Below are 18,899 nucleotides of genomic sequence, written 5' to 3'. Positions count from 1 at the left end.
CGTGGACCTAATTCGTGAGGAATAGAACATGGCATCTGTTTACTGTCGGCTATTTGACGTGTGTCCAATGTGGTTAGAATTGCTGATTTTAACGGGTTCCATGTGCTTTTGGCACAACTTGTCACGCCGTTCGCAACTGGTGTACTAGACAGAGTGTAACATGCCCATTATTTCAATGTGAATAGAATCCATAATGCATCATTTTCCATTGCAATGCCTATTTACTTGAGTGTGTCTGTCACCTTTCTGTAGTGCAGAGGCTGAACTTCGACATTTAGCATTCAGACACACTGGCCCAAAAAAGCTTGTGAACCACTGTTTTATTGGGTTTGTGGTATTATTTGTAATTTGAATCTTTCTTCTTATTTGTATTAAACAATAAAACAATATAAAGTTAACTAAGATTTGTGTCGTATCCCCCACCCCTACATTGGCAATCTTTTGAAAAAGAATTCTGATAAGATCATAGATCTTGATCCTACCCGAAATAAATCGTGATATGATATTTTTGACATATTGCCCACCCCTAAACACAAGTTTATTTTTCCTAGGGTGTATTGCCACATTTTGTCATTAAATGGCATACGGTAGATTTCATAACCACTGAAAGACCCCTGTATCTCATCTTCTATGGAGCCTGACCAGGAGATAACTGTGTGGCTGACCAGTCTGCATCTGCCCCAATATGCCTCCAGCTTTTCCCAGGCTGGCTATCGTTGCTTTAAGGACCTCAGGAACCTAACTGAGGAGAAGCTTCTCGAGGTGGTCAATATTCCCACCGGACACCGACGGAGGATCTTAAGCAGCCTGGAGACCCTGATGGTGGAAGTAGATGGAAGTAAAAGTTCTATGAAAGTACCAGTGAGGAGAAAGCCGATTCCAAGGCCTAGACAAGTGTTTCCCAAGGATAAGCAGAGAGGAGTATCTTGTCAGCACCCCCAGGGCAGTAACATCCAGATGAGTAGCCAAACTGTTGTTGGAAGGACAATTACTGACTCAGAGCGGATGGCCATTGGTTGTCAGACGCTTCCTAGTCAAACATGTCATGCTGTTTCCTCCAGCTCTAGCTCCACCTCTGAACATGGGAGCAACGAATCATTGGAGAACTTTTCAGAAGAACATGTTTCAGAGGAGAATGATGACTTTCCTTCAGAAGGAGCTTCTGTCGGGTTTCAAGGAGAAATGGTTGAAAATGAAATATATGAGGAGTGCCCTTTTATTAATATACCCTCCAAGCCGAGGTCCACCCGCTCGTTTAAGCTACGACACAGGCCTGTACCAGAGATCCCTGAACATCCCTTTAAACCTCATGACTGGTGAGTAAATATACAAATTAATCTGATTTATTTATTTATTTATTTATTTATTTATTTGCTATAAACTATGCACAAAATTAAGTATTATTATTTAAAAAAACAAATTCATTATCGTGATAAATCGGCACATCTACATCTAACACATCTAAATAACGGCAAAACCATTATATATATATATATATATATATATATATATATATATATATATATATATATATATATATATATATATATATATATATATATATATATATATATAATATGATGTAGACATGTGCCGATTTATCACGATAATGAATATGCACGATATTGTTATCGTGGGCACTTTAAAATATCGTTAATAATTATTAATATTTTTTTTTATAATGCACTCAAGAATACTTTGCCCATCAACCGTATAAATGCTCAACACCGCTGCGTCAAAGGGACAGTGCTCAGATGTAGGGCTGGGACAACGCGTCGACGTCATCGATGACGTCGACGCAAAAAATACGTCGACGCAAAATATGCGCGTCGATTCGTCAGACTCAAAATAAAGATGGCGGCGCCGGAGAGTAGTAGCAACCATAGATGTACATAATAAAGTATATTAAGTAATTAAGTATATTATTTATTATGTATATCTATGATAGCAACACGAGTGGCTCCTCAGACTTTCAGAAGTGCAACGTTTGCGGGTTGGCCACAATCTATGGGGTTGGCGCGCGGTGCGCACGGAGCATCACAGGCATGCGCGCACGCGTTTTGTTGTCACGGCTACATAAACAAATTTCTGCACACAGGAAGACAGATGTTTTGGTAATATTTGATGTATTTTAATCACAAAAACAAACGTTTGCATCAAGTGAAAGCATCGGACACATTGGCTACATAAGCTGTTTTAAATTTAAAATGTTCAATGTCTAATCGCGCTGATGTGACCGAGGGTATCCATCCTCTAAGTGAGCAGTTTCATCCCAGGACTATTCCGGTTTTAAACGGAATATTGGCGCCCATAATGCACTCTACATGTAACTTTTTTCACTGTCATGCCGCGGATGCGCGTGCCGTTTCTGTTGCGGGTCAGCCACGGGGCTGCGTGGCGTTTTCTCTGCCTTTGCACACTAGAAGCGTGTCTGACGCGGCGCTGCTGCTGCTATTGATGCGGAGGGAAGCCCTATTCCTAATGTTAAACATAAATAGCCTACTGATACAGCAAAGCCAACGTCGGCAGTAGCCACATATCTATGGTATTGACGGCAAAATAGGCTACAGTATATTTCGTTCTGTATTGACAGTTGCAATATTTCAAAATCGATAATTGACATTTTTTATTATTACAATTAGGCCTATATCTGCATTTATGTAAACCTACAGACTTTCAAACATGAAAATGTAATTTAATAATATGTATTCGTGTCAAAATGATATATAAACATCTTTTCCTATTCTATTTTGCCTGGAGACGCTCCCAACACACGTGAAAAATAGGCGCTCCTCTATTTCCAGCATGCACGCGTTTTCCGCGCGTCACAGGCAGTGTGCAAACTCCAACCTGTTAACATGGGAGCCGAAACAAAAACGGACACGCCACGCAGCCGAGACGCTCACGCTTGCAGTGTGTCCCCGGATTTGATTAACCAACTTGTTGATATTTAATCGATGGGCATAGCCTGTAGGCTGAGTTGCATACATAGAAAAATCGTATAATATGTTTCTTTGTTGTAGGTTAATACTTATTTATTTGTGTGTGTGTGTGTGTGTGTGTGTGTGTGTGTGTGTGTGTGTGTGTGTGTGTGTGTGTGTGTGTGTGTGTGTGTGTGTGTGTAGCCTACTTTATGTTTTCAAGGTTTTATTGAATGCATTGCTCTTGTATAGTTTTAAGAGCAATAAACATATATTGCAATGTTAAGGAATTCGTTTTTTCATTCAGAAATTAAATTAACATGTATAAATTGCTATTAGGCAATTAATGGGGAGATAATCGGTAATCGAATCGAATCGTAACCGAATCGGACAGGAAAAATTAATCGCTAGATTAATCGATGCATCGGAAAAATAATCGCTAGATTAATCGTTTAAAAAATAATCGTTTATCCCAGCCCTACTCAGATGTAATATGAGAAGCACATGAACGAGTGAAGGAGACGCGCTAATGAAGTGCCGCTCACAGTGACAGCAGAGGGCGCTGATGAACTGCAGAATGCAGCAGTTACCCCGGTAACCCCGCAAACAAACAAAATGTGTGTAGTTAGTTTTTAAAACAGCCATTCGTTTTTTGTAATCTCAATGTTGTTCATCACAGCACCAAATACTTAATACTTAAAGACTTAATAGGCTATTTATTTTCAAACTTAAACATTTTTATGCTTTAATCTGAACTACAACATGCCCTAATGATTAGAACTGTTCTAATTATTTGTTATTGTTCAGTAAAACTTTGAGACATACTTCATTAGTTAACATGTTAATTCATTATTACCAAACTGACAATGAAGAATACTTATAAAGAATTAATTATTCTAAGTAATGTTAATTTCTTAGTTACTATTTAATAACATTAAAATCAAAATCAAAATAACTTTTTTTAATGGACCTAAGATAAAACTAACAATGATCAGTATTTCTTAACCAACATTATACTTTCTGTACCAAATGTAGCTTTTGCTCAATCTTAGTGAATGCATTAAATAATGAGACATTATTGTAATTTGTAAGCCTACCTGTTTTTCTTTATAGCCTAATTCTTTTGCACTTTAATCTGTTTGAAAATTGTACTTTTACAGCTCTGAAAAAAATCCGGAGACCACTTAACATTGATTTCTCATTGATTTCTCTTAATTTTTTCCCCAGAGCTGTATATATTTTTGGTGCATTATTGTATTTAAACATTCAGTTATTTTTGTTATTACAAAAATAGTTCTTAAAGCTGTTATGCTATGGCAACACTTTTTTTTGCAACTTATTTCAATATCGTGATAATATCGTATACCGTGATAAAACTTCAGCAATTAATCGCAACATGAAAAATTGATATCGGCACATGCCTATGTGTAGCTAATGTGTAGTTAGATGTGTAGCTAATTATTATCGAAGACTAAACCTTCAAAAAATTTAAATTAATGAATGAATATATAAATAAATTAATAAATAAATATACAAATATGTAAATTAATAAAAAAAAAGATAAATAAATGTGATAATAGGAAAATAAATAACAAAATTACCGACTTGATAAAATACTTGATTAATTTGTAATCAAATTCAATTTAAATTATCTTTCATTATTATTTTTAATGAATTATTTTCTGTTTTTTTTGTTTTTTTTTACTTTTCTTTAATCGATTTTAATTTTTCTTAACAAATAAATATTAAAATTAATTAACAAATAAATAAAGTATCTTTTTATAAAAGCAGAAAATAATAAATTAAGAGAAAGATAATTTTATAATTTTATATTAATAATTAATTAATTTTAAGATTTATTTATTTATTTATTTGTTTATGCATCCATTTATTTTTACATTTAGTTATTCCCTCATGTATTTTTTTTAACGTTTATTTATTTGTAGATTAATTTATTTTTTACTTTTCCATGTGCAATATGGAAATGAGGAGGGCGGTCCTTGTGTAGCTTCAGCGCATCATTGGTTGAGAGCTCAAGCATGGAATCATCAGACCAGCTGAATAAATAAATATAAAAATATAAAACTTAATATAAAAATTAATAAACAAATAAATACAAGTAAAAAAAAAAAAAAAAAAAAAAATCACTGACAGCAGTAGTCCGGCCAGGATATTGTCATTTAAAGAGGGGGTGAAACACTCAGTTACAGTCAATCTCATGTCAATCTTGAGTACCTATAGAGTAGTATTGCATCCTTCATATCTCCGAAAAGTCTTTAGTTTTATCATATTTATAAAAGAAATATGGGCTGTACCGAGTCTTTCCGGAAAAAAACGAGCGCCTGGAGGCGTATCGTGTGGGCGGAGCTAAAGAATGACGTCCTCAAGCGTGGAGAAACCCATCTATCTCAGCTAATACAGATAATGATCCACAATCAAATCTGAGGCTGAAATAAATTGAACAGGAGAAACGGCAACATCAGGATGTCCATCTCTGTGGTATGTACTGTATTTAGGGGCCTTTGTGTGCAGTTTATGAGGACATGATTCGGCTTATGGACTATTGTATGTGACTAGACCTTAGAGGTAGCAAGCAGAACGGTTTTGCACGTCAGACTAGTGTAACGTTATACAGAACAACAATGGAGTAACCGTTAGCGCATTTGAATGACGAAGCACGCGATCGTATCGTTTACTGATGTTTACTCATGCGACGGTAGCCAATAGCAGAGACATTTGAAGTTGATTTACTCACCGGCATCTTCCAAAGCAGGACCGCTCTGTCAAAAACACACTTCTTTGGTATGATTTGGTGAATTCCTGTGACAGCAGTGACCGTGGAAATCCACTTTGCGACGCGACTGAAGCGATGCCTTGAAGCTTCCCGTCATTTCTGCGTTCAAATCGGTTCAAATGCAGCGCTGCCTTCCCGGAATGCTGTGCTGAAGCGTTGAAGTCGCTCGACGTCACCCATAGGAATAAAGTGGAGCGCGGCGCGTCATAAGTGTTCACGGACGACTGGATCTACACCTGAGAGACTGTTTACAGCGTGCATTTCCTCTCTCTCCCTCTAGTCACGCGCGCGCGCACCCTACCGGGAGAAGAGCTGTACGGCCCATACAAGGACCTTCCGGTCTATTAACGTCAAGTAGACCCATACTCGAAAAAAACTCGCCGAAACTTGTGAGAAACCGGAAGGAGTATTTTTAACACAGAAATACTCCATCAAACGTCCAACATTAGTTTTTGAAACTTTGTCTATGTTTAGGATGGGAATCCAAGTCTTTAAAGGTGTAAAAAGCTCAGTATGCATGAAACAGCATTTCACCCCCCCTTTAAAAGTTGTTGTTGCAGCCCTTGACTGATGTTGATGTTGACATGTTGTATTTTGGCCTGAAGCTCCGCCCTCTACCTATTGACAAATCACAAAGTCAGTAGTGTTTCTGCATCCGGGTTGCCAGCTCTGCTCCAGTTACCACAGCTGCAGGTACAAACATTCCTGCTGGATCCTGCAGTTTATCTGGCAACCTCGAGTCAGGGGGAGGGGGAGGGGATAGTGATTACAGTACCAATTTTGGCCACAATCTTACAAACAGTTCCTTTAAAGCTACACTGTGTGATATTTTCTCCCATCTAGTGGTGAAACGGTATATGACCATCCAGTGAATAATTGTTTCTGCTCCTCTCAATTTCGATTTCGTTTCAACTCCTACGGTGGCCGATTTAGTCTCATGGCTTTCAGTTCGACCTTTTCGGTGAGTGTTGCGTCAACTCAAGTGATGAGGTAATTTTTGAAAACTATTATAATTTGCAGTTATTTAATTTACCAAATGATCTATGATCAAGTTAATCTATGTAAAATGAATAATAGAACTGAATAATAACCAGTTCATTGCTAACATCAGCTATCAGGTTCCCAGACGAATGCAAGCTCTTAGTAAAGGAACTTTTATCAGTGCTATCATTATTCTGTATATTGTACAACACCACTAGCGTAAGGCAAACAAATTATAATGCAATTAAAATATTAATCTCATGTTATCCGTCATAGAACACGGATTTATGTTATAAGGTAAACAATACTTTTTCATCATTGACGCGAGGAAAACTATCCTAGACGTCGTTCTAGTGTTATGCACAGCACACCATGATATAATTAGCCAAGCAACAATAAAACTTCCAATATACACAAATAGGCTGAATTAATATTACCTGTCGAGAAGAAAGCAGGCAATGTCGGCGTTCTTTTTAAAATCGTTGCTCCTCATGAGCTCTTTCCATCTTGGAAAGGCCACTCCAGTATTTACTTTTGTCTTGTTGATTTGCCCGTTGCGTTGCCGTCTTAATTCTCTTTTCCACTTCCTTGGCGACTCTGATAAATATTCCGCAATATTACTAGGTACCCGACCGGGGTCGAATTCGGTAATCAATTCCGGGACGTGGTTGCTTTTACACAGAAGGCGACCCGGCAAAAACCCGGGAATATTGCGGGTCCGATGTGCAGTGTGAGAGGGGCTTAAGAGTGATCCTCCATCATCATATAGCAGCCTCAAGCAATCCTCCTCTTCACATTCGACACGGTGCCATCGAGTGTAAAAACGCGAAAAGCGAAGTTTGAATTTACGGGTATGTCCCTCTTTGGCAAATGTACTTTCAAGATGGAGGAGCAACATGGCGACCGCCATCCGAACCCTCAACACTTATGTATTTTCAATGGTATATTATAAAATTATGAGAATGCATTATTACTTGAAAGAAGTAAATATACATTAATGAGCACATATATTTTTGAAAGAACTAAGTGATTTTAGCTAAGAATAAACTAAAAAAGTTACACAGTGTAGCTTTAAGGGGAAGATAATAAAATATTTAATTTGATTAAAAATGAATTATTTATTTGATCAAGTTGTTTATTTTATTTATTTTCTACTTATTCATTTTCATATGTTTATGTTTATTAATTTATTTACTTATTAATTTATTTATTTTTAATTTCTGCAGGTTTGGTCCTCCATAATTGAATGATAAGTTTCAATGGTACTTGTTGGAAGTATGATGGTCGTCCCACCGTGGGGCCATCTGACTCGCACAGATTTCAAATGGGCTGAGAAATATTTTGCAGAGTGCATAACAATTCAGTCTGTACTTCCACATTCATATCGGAATTTGACCCTCTTAAAACATCGATAAGCACATCTAATCTAAACAGCAGTCATTTGATGCCAGGGTGTCCGTGAGGTCTTAAAAAGTATTAAAAGTTGATTAATCCATTTTGGGAAAATTAAGTTATTAAAAAGTCTTAATCATGATTTTATGAATTATTTGTGAAGGTTTGTCAAAAGAGTTTGACTCCAAAAAGTATTTTTCATTACAACAGGGTGCTCGGTCTGAGATCGGCTCGGGGCACGTGCGCGGCATCTACAGGTGACGTCACGTATTTTGCAAAATGCGCGGTTAGGTGATGTATCGCCCTCCTGTCGCGAAACAGATATGCAATATAAACAATACAAAATTGGCCTACGATAGAAATTTTAATCCTACATTTTACTACAACTGTTTATTAAGTTAAAGGTTTGTAGCTGATTAGAACTTGAAGTGCGATGAGGTCATAAAATATTTTGAGAAGGTCTTAAAATGTCTTAAAATGTCTTAAAAAGGTATTGAAATTATCCTTGAGGATTCCTGCATATACCCTGGATGCATTGGTTTCGACTCTCTAACGTTAGCTTTTTGTGAAACATCCGTCATAGTATACACATGCAAGAACTACAACCGGTTGAGTTCAAAATCTGTGCAAGTCAGATGGCACTACAGCGGGACGTCCATCGTACTTGCTTCCGATAAGTACCATCAAAACTCATCTCTCAATGGGTCAGACTGCTGGAAACATTGCTAAGTTAATTGGTGTCTGATAAAGAACTATCCGGATACCATTTACTTTGATAACTCTCCTCCATCGCTCTATCGATTCTATGCGTGAGTCTCAACCAATGATGCACTGAAGCTACACAAGGACCGCCCTCCTCATTTCTATGTTGCACCTGAAAAAAATAAAATAAAGGAATCAATAAATAGACAAATATAAAAATAAATACATGTGGGAATAAATAAATGTAAAAATAAATGAGTGGGGTCAGGAAAGCGCAAATTAAACATAACTGATTTTTTCAATGATTTTGGCCCTCTAAAACTAATATGGCCTAAAATTAATTAGGTTTGCTGTTTTGGCTTTTATGGAGAACCAGCAACCGGGGATTTTACTTACAATGAAACTGTATGTCTGAAACATTTTGGAATGAGAAATTGAATCATAATGCTGTTGGTACACAAACATTCAAGGAATTATGTTTATATTAATTTATATTTTAAAATTTTGAAAATTATAAAATAGTGTTTAGGGTAAATAAGAAATTAGCTTTGGCGTGGCATTTCATTCCAGAAATGTAAAATAAAATAATATATATAAATGTGCGTATGTGTGTGTGTGTGTGTATTTGTATGTGGTCTATATGTTCATGATTTCCACAAATAACTGATAAAAACTGCAGAACTCGTGTAATCACAGGTACCTGTCACGATAACAATTTTACTGGACGATTAATTGGCCAATAAATTATTGCGATAAATGATAATAATGTCGTTCTGAGACCATTTTCATCTAAAATAATGATAATGGCATAATAGCGCAGGTACACCTTTTCAAAGATCAGTAAACTTTAATTTATTAAGACTTTTTAACACTAAAAATGGAAAACATTTTAAATAACCACAATAAATGAACAAAACAACCAAAAACAATAAAAGCATGGACTCTCAGTCTGTTTAAAAAAATGCATTTAAATAAGTACCAAAAACAATGAATAAAATGGATGAAAACTGCAACGGATGATTGTGTTTTAGGAGCATATTAGGGGCGGCACGGTTCACAAAACCCACGGTTCGGTTTGTATCACGGTTTTAGGGTCACGGTTTTCCGTTCTGTACGTTTTTTTCTTTTCTTTTTCTTTTAATCCAGAAATGTACTTCAGCATATGATATATTAATTATCTACAATTTATGATACAGTATTAACATTTTTTTATGCAATACCTTGTTAAATAATGCTATATGCAATATGTGATACGATATTGCCTATTAGTGTGTAAAATTTATTTCAATTATATATATTTTTTTACATTAAAACTGAGAAATGTTACCACCATTTGTGTTTCACATTCTTTCTGTGAAAAGAAAGCATCGCTACCTACAACTTATGAAAGTGACAGGAGTGTTTTAGCAAAAATTAGCAAAAATGTTAAAAAAAATGTGTGTATTTGGTAGTTTGAGACACGGAATAGAACTGAAGGGATCACATGCTCTCAGAGAGGCGGCTTGTACGCACGTTTCGGTGTGTGTGTCAGACAGCAAGGAGTTGTTTTTCGCAAGTTATTACGTATGATTTCTCTTTTTAACATTAAGCAAGTCACATAAATAACAGTCGTGTGCCCAGTCTATTCTCTGCTTTATTTCGATCTAAAACGTACACTTTTCACAACGTTGAAGTAGCCTATTAAAATCATTCAGATATTGGGTGCCGTTGCGATATGCATATCGCAATATTTCAATCATTTCTATATATTGCGCAGCCCTAATATAAATGGCAGGACATTGCTGGTAAACAAATTAAAGTGCTTTGAGTTTACTAGACTAAAAGTTCCCATAGTTGAAGAAACACTTGAGTACTTCTCCCAAGATATCCTTTCCCTTAAGTGATCAGTCTTCATTCGAGAGTCAGAGAATGGGACTGAAAATGTTGTGAGGTTTTTCTATCCATTCATTTAGACATTCACAAAACATTTACCTCATAAATGTGTGTGTGTGCAGGGATGGTGCCGTACACAACAACACTGACCATCTCACAAGGTCTGAGGGACCTGTCTGCCCCACTAGCAGTCTAGAAGGTACACTATTCTTCACTTTATTTCAATGTTTTATTTAGTGGTTTATATCTTTTGTTCTTTTTGAGATTGAGTCATTTTTTAAACCTGTTAAAATAAATGGGATTTCAAATATACTTTGGGAAAGAGACAAAGCCAGTACTGCAGTCTCTCAATGGAATTTGCTCTTATCTGTGTATGCATGTATGTGGAGAAGCCTAGTTTGCCAAACCTTCAGCTACTTGCTTTTGTGTGTGTCTTTGAAACCACCCTTGGCTTTGAAATGTTTGCGTCCCTATTCTGAACATGTTGCAGTGTTTGTAATTGCAGCGGGAAAGGTACTTTTAGTGTCCTAGAGGAATAGTTGGGAAATTGTTTGCGTGTGTGTGCAGTGGAGAATCGGAAGTAACTCTGAAGTCAGAAACCTGACTTACAGTAGGTGTAAAAGTAGTTTAATAAAGCCTATGTCTACAACATCTACAACCTAATTCTGTTCTTACTCTCTTGAGACTAAAATGTATTGGAACAGTAGATAAAGTTTTAGAGGAAAAGTTTTAAGTACTCTAACTAAAAAGTATAGACTGTGACAAGGGAATTAGTTTGCAACAGAGAAGAACTTGATGATTAGATAATACGCTTAATCTATGGTTTTATAATATTTTGGCACCTTCAATTTAAGTATGACAGCATAGAGGGGGCAAAAAGGACTGTGATATCCCACGTTCATTTACTAATGCTTAGAGAGCAATTTACACAAGGTTCTTGCTGAAGACCGATAAAACGGGGCAGCGAGGGAGAAAAAGAGAGCGGGCCTATCATCTGTAGTTGGAAGGTCATCTCTTGAAAATGATAAACGATGACACTGATCTGAAATGACACCACAGCTACTGGGTTAAGATGTTATACAATACAGTACAGTTCTATCATAGATAACATAGCGTCGTCTAGATCAAACACCCTACAGTAGGGTCTTATCTTTCGGGGGGCCCTGTCTATTAGCCATATATCTATGTGTGTGTCCGTCCGGAGGGAACAGTCTGGGATTCATGCTGCCCCTTACTGTCTCTGCAGAGATATGGTGGTCATTTGTCACCTTGACAACCAGTCACCCAAGCTGCTCCCTCTTTGGTACATTTTCCAAACTGGCTGCACTAAAGGACAATGTGTGGGATCTCATTTTATGCTTGTTCTTTTCTTTCTCATGCCTCGTTCTTTCGTTCTCACTCTTTCCCCTTTGCCCTCCTCTTAGACTCAACACCAAAACAATAACCTGTATTGTCATAATGACTCTTTCCTGTTGTATTTACAGCACCAGATCAAATGTCTCTGTCCCCCATTTGCCCTTATGGAGAGCTTTTTCTGTACAATTCAACAGAAAGTGAATCGGTAAGTGAATATGAAAAATGCCCGTCCTTGAATTTTTTGGTGCTAAAATTGATGACATATTATCAGTGGTAAAATCACATGCTAAACATGTAGAGCATATTCCTATTTTTAACACCACTTTCTTATGAGTTATAGTTTCAGTAAGGGTGTTGTTACACCTGGCTAGTTTGGAGCATTGGATTTTAAAACCTGGTGCGCTTTCTACCTTAATTCAGTTCGTTTAGGCAGGTGAATGTGGCAGTGAGTCACTTTCAGAAATAATCAGTCTGATGTCAGTCTCGCCTTATTGAAAACAAACTTTTGATTGGTTTGCTTGTGACGAGAAAGCAATCCGATCCCAATTCATAATGGGAAATGTTACTTAAAGCAGCAGTGTCTAATTCTATATGTGAGCACATTACTTATTGCAGATGAAAACCAAGAATCTCTCTTCATTTTAAAATGTCCCTGCTCTACAAAACGGGTGCATTGCAAAATTAACTGATACATTATATGTAACATTTTGGTATGGTTTAAAATGTTCCCCTGTGAAAGCCAAACTATGGAGAATATGCAAGATTAAGATTTAAAGGGGTAATTCAGAGCTGGGAAGATACATTTGTATTTAAATTGGGTCATTTATGTAGTAGAAATGTGATTTTTTTTGTTGTTGTTGAAGTTGGTGCCTTCTAGACTGAGAAAAGCCAGAATATTTTTTCCTCTCAAAAACTCCCAAAATGCACCTGCTTTGTTGCCCTACGAGGTTATCACTTGCCCACCACCTTCATGTAAATTTTTATAGTAATAAAATCATTTAGTTCAGTTAGAGAACAATTAAAAACTGAACGTGTCTGTTTAATAAAGTGTGTGTGTGAGCTGAATAAGAGTTACAGCACAAACGGAGCAGGAGTTAGATTTTATTCATCATGAGATTGAAGAGCTGAGCTGAGCTGAGCTGAGCATGGCATTCATTCATGGTGCGTCCAGTCGTTTTTAGATCATGCCTCTGGAAGCGTAACTTTTTAATAGGAATTCATTGAAAAATTTAAACACTCGCTTTGCTCCACACTGCTCCGTTATGAATGCCCGAGCAACCGTGCACATTTACATAAGTGAGAGCCCTATGGGCGGGTTAAAAACATGCAGAACTATTTCCTACTATTGGCTGTAGTCTCTAGCCTCTGGTAAAAAAAACACACCATCTGAGGCTTTTTTCCAGACTTAAAATACATAAATCTCTCATCTCATGGGGATATGAATTGGGGAAACACGATTATTCGAGTATATTACCGGGTTTCTGCTGATACAAAGCTTAAAGGAAGTGTACGTAAGATTGTGGCCAAAACTGAAACTGCAATCACTTTCAAACCCCTCTCCCCTTCCCCCCTGACTCGAGGTTGCCAGATAAGCTGCAGGATCCAGCAGTAACATTTGTAGCTGCAGCTGTGGTAACTAGAGCACAGCTGGCAATCCTTTGTGATTGGTCGATAGGTGGAGGGTAGAGCTTCAGGCCAAAACACATGTCAACATCAACATGTCAAGGGCTGCAACAACAACTTTTAAATGACAATATCCTGGCCGGACTACTGCTGTCAGTGATATGAGTATTTGAAATTAACATGATTTCTTAATGTCTAGTGACATATCAGGGCCATTTTATGATTAATTGAAATACATTTCTTATATACAATTCCTTTAATGGTAATCGCTGAAGTAACCCTATAAGTCTGCATTTTGGTCTACAAGTCTGAAAATGCCCTAAGACATGCATACAAGGGGTGAATGGTATCAGGGTTGTTCTTACTAATAGTTCATATAAGTGTTTAGAAGTGTATTGTTGAGTTTCATCTTGCTTGTGTTTGTTTTTCAGGATTTGGGCAAAGATGTAATGTCCAATAAAGGAGTAAAAGAGAACCTAGAAGAACAGACGTCGAGGTAAACAGTGTGGTGAACTTTACTGTCCCTTAGTTTGGACTTCAGCAACCTAATTCTAAAATAAGGCTACGTTCACACTGTGAGCCTTAGTGTTCAATTCCAGTTTATTGCTCAGATAATTAGTTTTTTTTAAAAATATATTCACATTGTTGTTTTAAATGTGGCTAATATCAGATTCCAGTGTGAACAGATTGTGGTCCTGAACTGACCCTCATGCTCAAAAGAACGATAAAAAGACATCACTAGCACACTGTCATAGCGAAGTAAACATGGAGGACATTAAAATAAGCGTTTTACGCGTTTATTTATAATGTGATCTATTGCTAGTGAATTTATGTGCAGGCAATATAAAAAAAACTAAGACTGATCCGAGAAAAAAGAGCAGATTTTGTTAACATTTATAATACAGGCCCTTATGTTTTGCTTTAGTAGTGCTGTTACTGTAATACTTGTGAGTTTTGACATTTGCAACTGTTTTGATAACGTTTGGTATATAAAATCTTTAAAGTGACTCCCATGAGCGCAGAATTGTGACAAATGTTGCTCTAGAGCAGGGGTAGAGAATGTTGTTCCTGGAGAGCCACTGCCTTGCAGAGTTTAGCTCCAACCCTGAAAAAAACCCTCACCTGCCTGTTACTTTAGTAATCCTGAAGACCTTGATTAGCTTGCTCGGGTGTGTTTGATTAGGGTTGGAGTAAAGGCTGCAACATACTCCGCAAGAACAGAGAAAAAACTTCTCGCTCCCAGGGCTGAGAGAACAAAATGGCATCATTTTGTTCTCGCAGCCCTGGTTCGGGAGTTCTCGGAGCTTGTTCTCGACACATCGTCTGCTGAGCTGAACTTTTTTCTTGCGGGTGTCCAAGAATTTTTGTGTGATTGGTCAAAATTTTTAAGTGGCCGTGGTTAATGAGGAGAAACGCATATGATCGGCATCTGCTTGTCTCGTGAAGTGTGAATGTACTGGCCAGAACGAACTTTGTTCTTGTTCTTGCCACCTCGAGAAAACAGAGTATGGCAGAGTATGTGCCAACTGCCAAGCTTTAAACTCTGCGGGGCAGTGGCACTCCAGGATCAAGGTTCCCTATCCATGCTCTAGAGTGACGTAAAAGTTTCATGAATTTCAAAAAAGAATATGATTTGCTTAGACTGGGGTTGCATAGTAAAAAATCTGACCTGTAATGGGATTAGCCCAAATCGGAATTGAAACGTTCAGATTCCATGTGGTTTGTGCTGTTCACACTGTCATAAGAAAAATGGATTTGGGCCACATTTACCTGCAGTTTAAGGCCCCCGTCCACATGAAGCCAGAGCTTTTCCAATCCAATCTTTTTCCCCCCTCGTTTGAAGAAATATCTGCATGCACACGCGATCACTAAAGCCGACTTAAAACGATATGGTACACATGCCAGACCAGTGTGTGGTGCTGTATTTCTGCCACAGAAATACACTAAAAACCGACAAGAAGAGTTGTGGCTAGAACAAGCGGCCACCTTCCCCATGCTGTGTCCCAATTTGCCTACTTATACTATGTCCTAAAAAGTATGTAGTCTTGTACTCTTTGTTTGTAGTCTTTTGAAGAAAAAGTACATACTTTTGAGTGTGTAAAAGAAAAGTATGCAAGCTTCGGGACATACAACTTCGTCATCTTTGACTCTGTCGCTTAGTTACGTGCATCCTATCACTGTTTAAACTGCCCTGTCAATCATTGTCAGATTCGTCACATTTAAAATCCTCCACATTCAGTTTAATTTCCTACCGTATCGAAGAGAGATATGTAGTAGCACGTTGATTTGCCATTTGTAGGTCTTTAATGCAGTTACTATCCTCATGTGTTTGCTGTTTAAGGGGGGGGGTTGGTGCTGTTTCATGCATACTGAGCTTTTTACACTGTTAAAGACTTGGATTCCCATCCTAAACATAGACAAAGTTTCAAAAACTAATGTTAGACGTTTGATGGAGTATTTCTGTCAAAAAGACTCCTTCCGGTTTCTCACAAGTTTTTTCGAGTATGGCTCGGCTTGACGTTAATAGACCGGAAGGTCCTTGTATGGGCCGTACGGGCTCTTCTCTCGGTAGGGTGCGTGCGCGCGTGACTAGAGCGAGAGAGGAAATGCACGCCCATAAACACTCCGCGCCGCGAAGCAGCCGGTGAGTAAAACTGCTTTAAATATCTCTGCTGTTGGCTATCGTCTCGTGAGTAAACATCAGTAAACAACACGACCGCGTGCTTCGTCATTCAAATGCGCTAACGGACTCCATTGTTGTTCTATGTATAACGTTACACTAGTCTGACGTGCTCTGCTAAGCAAAATCCGTTTTGCTTGCTCTGCTAAGGTTTAGTCGCATACAATAGTCCATAAACCGAATCATGTCCTCATAAACTGCGAGTAAACACACACAAATGTTGACAGGCCACTAAATACAGTACATACCACAGAGACGGACGTCCTGCTGCTGTTTCTCCTGTTCAATTTATTTCAGCCTCCGAATGTGATTCTGGATCATATATCTATTAGCTGAGATTGATAGCCATGGGTTCCTCCACAGTATTTTCGAAATACTATGTACTATGCCCCCCATGTTAAAATTCCCAACTTTAGAGCAGAAACAAAACATGTTTACATCTTGGTACAAATTGTGGTTTTGGTCATGTAGCTAATTTTGCCCTTCCTGAAAAATGTGAGGGGGGCAATTTTTATTTATTTATAACTCATTCGTTTACATTATATAAAGCCTTTAAGTTCTGCGTAATTAATGGTGTGGTTACTTTAAATGAAAGGTGGATAGCCATTTATCCGCTGTCTGTTAGACATTGCGTCACCTCTGCTCTGCCCACATCCCGCCTCTTTGCCCATTTTCTGTTATCCAGGCGTGGCGAGATGATGGCAACAGCCAGCTCGTCTCTACTTTACGCTTCAGAACGGCTAATCGGAATCTTATGGGGGATGTCATGGACACTACGTACATATTCTTTTTCAGTCTATGGGCTAGAAGGGGTATAGCACTGGTTGGAGGTGAGGCAAAATCGCACAATAAAATAACAATAAATACATTTTCAATGTACCAGATTGTTTTATTAACGCCTACACCTACCCTAACACTAAACATACCCTTACAATAGTGCAAGTACAGTAATTAAATTACGCAATAATGATGTGCACATGCCCAGTGCCCGTAGCTGTATCCTTTCTAGTCCTTCGCTTTTGGGACGTGGTGTTGATGACATCACCGTTTCACAAAATATACGGACTGTCTGTACACATGAAAACGCAAGGGTGTCGTTTTCATATTTTTCCACTCTGGGATCCGTTTAAAAAAAAAATAGTTTCATGCTCCCAAAACGTCGGATCCGTGTGGACATTGCTAATAAGGTAGAAAAAAATGAATGCATCTCCGTGTGGACGGGGCCTGAAAGTAGCCTAATAAACTTTTATGTGTACTGGTTTCTATGAATGTAAGTTTGTTGATTTTTTTCAAATGCCCTATTGTGGTATTGTGCCCCATTCAGTAATTAATTATCAGTTATTCCCTACATGGTATCCTCATCAAAACTATCTATTTTTTAAAGGTCCCATGGCATGGATTCTTTTATTATTTTATAATGTTTCCTGAGGTGTACTTATATTGTTAGTATGGTTTTTACATAAAAAAAACTCATAATTTAGAGGTAAAAGGCATTTTTTCAATACTGATATTAGCCCTCTGGCTTGAATGCTCTGTTTCTAGAGGCATGTCTGCTGTGAGTCTTCAGTGAAAACACCCACTGTTGTGATTGGCTGACATCTTTGCATTTGAAATGAGATTACGTGCGGAGGAAGCGTGGTTTAGTGAGGCTCGAGCAGAGCAGCTGCAGCTCGAGAGAGATAGAGCTGGGGAAAGATTGCTAAGAACAAAGTGATATTGTACCGAGTGGTGGAGAGCGCAAGTTTATTTTGTTTGTATCTGAGAGCTCTGAATAAACATGAGTGAATTTTGCAACATTATTTCTCTCACAAAATGCTTTCACCACAGCTAACAGCAAGCACACGACATGAATACAGTAAGAGCTTCTGTTGAGCATAATGAGCAGTGTCATTCAAACGGCAGTTTGGATTGACAGAAAGAGTGTTCTTTGATCTCTCTCTGTAGTTTAATCACTTAAACAGATTTAGATTAACAGATTTGTTTCATACTGCTAACAGAAATGACGTGAAGTTGATGGTTTTCACTGGCTTGATTCACTGATGCATCAAGACGGCCAGCGGCGGGACCGACAGTTTTAAACGATTTAGAAATTAAGTCTGTGTGAACTTGAATGATAAGCTACACTTCAGAACTCACTGATCCCAGATCAGGCATTACTGAACACTGTTACTCACTGTTTGTGGTGGTACTGTTGAATCTGTATGGTAAAGCCTGTGCTGCTGACATCACGACTGATAAACTGAATCCATTCTCTACTAATTCTCTGGGCGGGCAAAGCAGAGGAAGGGGCCGTAACTGTTCCTGTTATGACGTCATAACAGGATAATTCAAGTTCAGCTCGATTGAGATCTCATTTTCTCAAAGGCAGAGAAAGACAGCCAGAACTCGGTTTACAATGATCAACATTTCTAGCCACTTGGGGACAATAGTCAGGCTAGGGGAACTCATATTAATGTTGAAAAACCTCATAAAATAAAAATGTAATGCCATGTGACCTTTAAAGGATCCATTGTTAGTTCACCCAACAATGACAATTTCACACACCGTCACATTTTCTCACATTCACATTCTAAAATTG

General features: G+C 37.9%; 1 protein-coding gene across 1 annotated transcript in view; it reads left to right on the top strand.

The window, feature by feature from the left end:
• arap2 (ArfGAP with RhoGAP domain, ankyrin repeat and PH domain 2) overlaps positions 1–18,899 on the top strand; it is a 156,262-nt gene that overhangs the window by 25,211 nt on the left and 112,152 nt on the right. The window contains exons 2-5 of the mRNA XM_067437348.1: positions 552–1,316; positions 10,785–10,861; positions 12,147–12,223; positions 14,073–14,137. Of these exons, the coding sequence (XP_067293449.1) occupies positions 631–1,316; positions 10,785–10,861; positions 12,147–12,223; positions 14,073–14,137 (905 nt within the window). The 5' untranslated portion in view covers positions 552–630. The remainder of the gene's footprint in view (positions 1–551; positions 1,317–10,784; positions 10,862–12,146; positions 12,224–14,072; positions 14,138–18,899) is intronic.

This window comes from Pseudorasbora parva, chromosome 1, assembly GCF_024679245.1.
Source record: "Pseudorasbora parva isolate DD20220531a chromosome 1, ASM2467924v1, whole genome shotgun sequence".
Lineage (NCBI taxonomy): Eukaryota > Metazoa > Chordata > Actinopteri > Cypriniformes > Gobionidae > Pseudorasbora > Pseudorasbora parva.
This window is presented reverse-complemented; position numbering and strand designations above follow the sequence as displayed.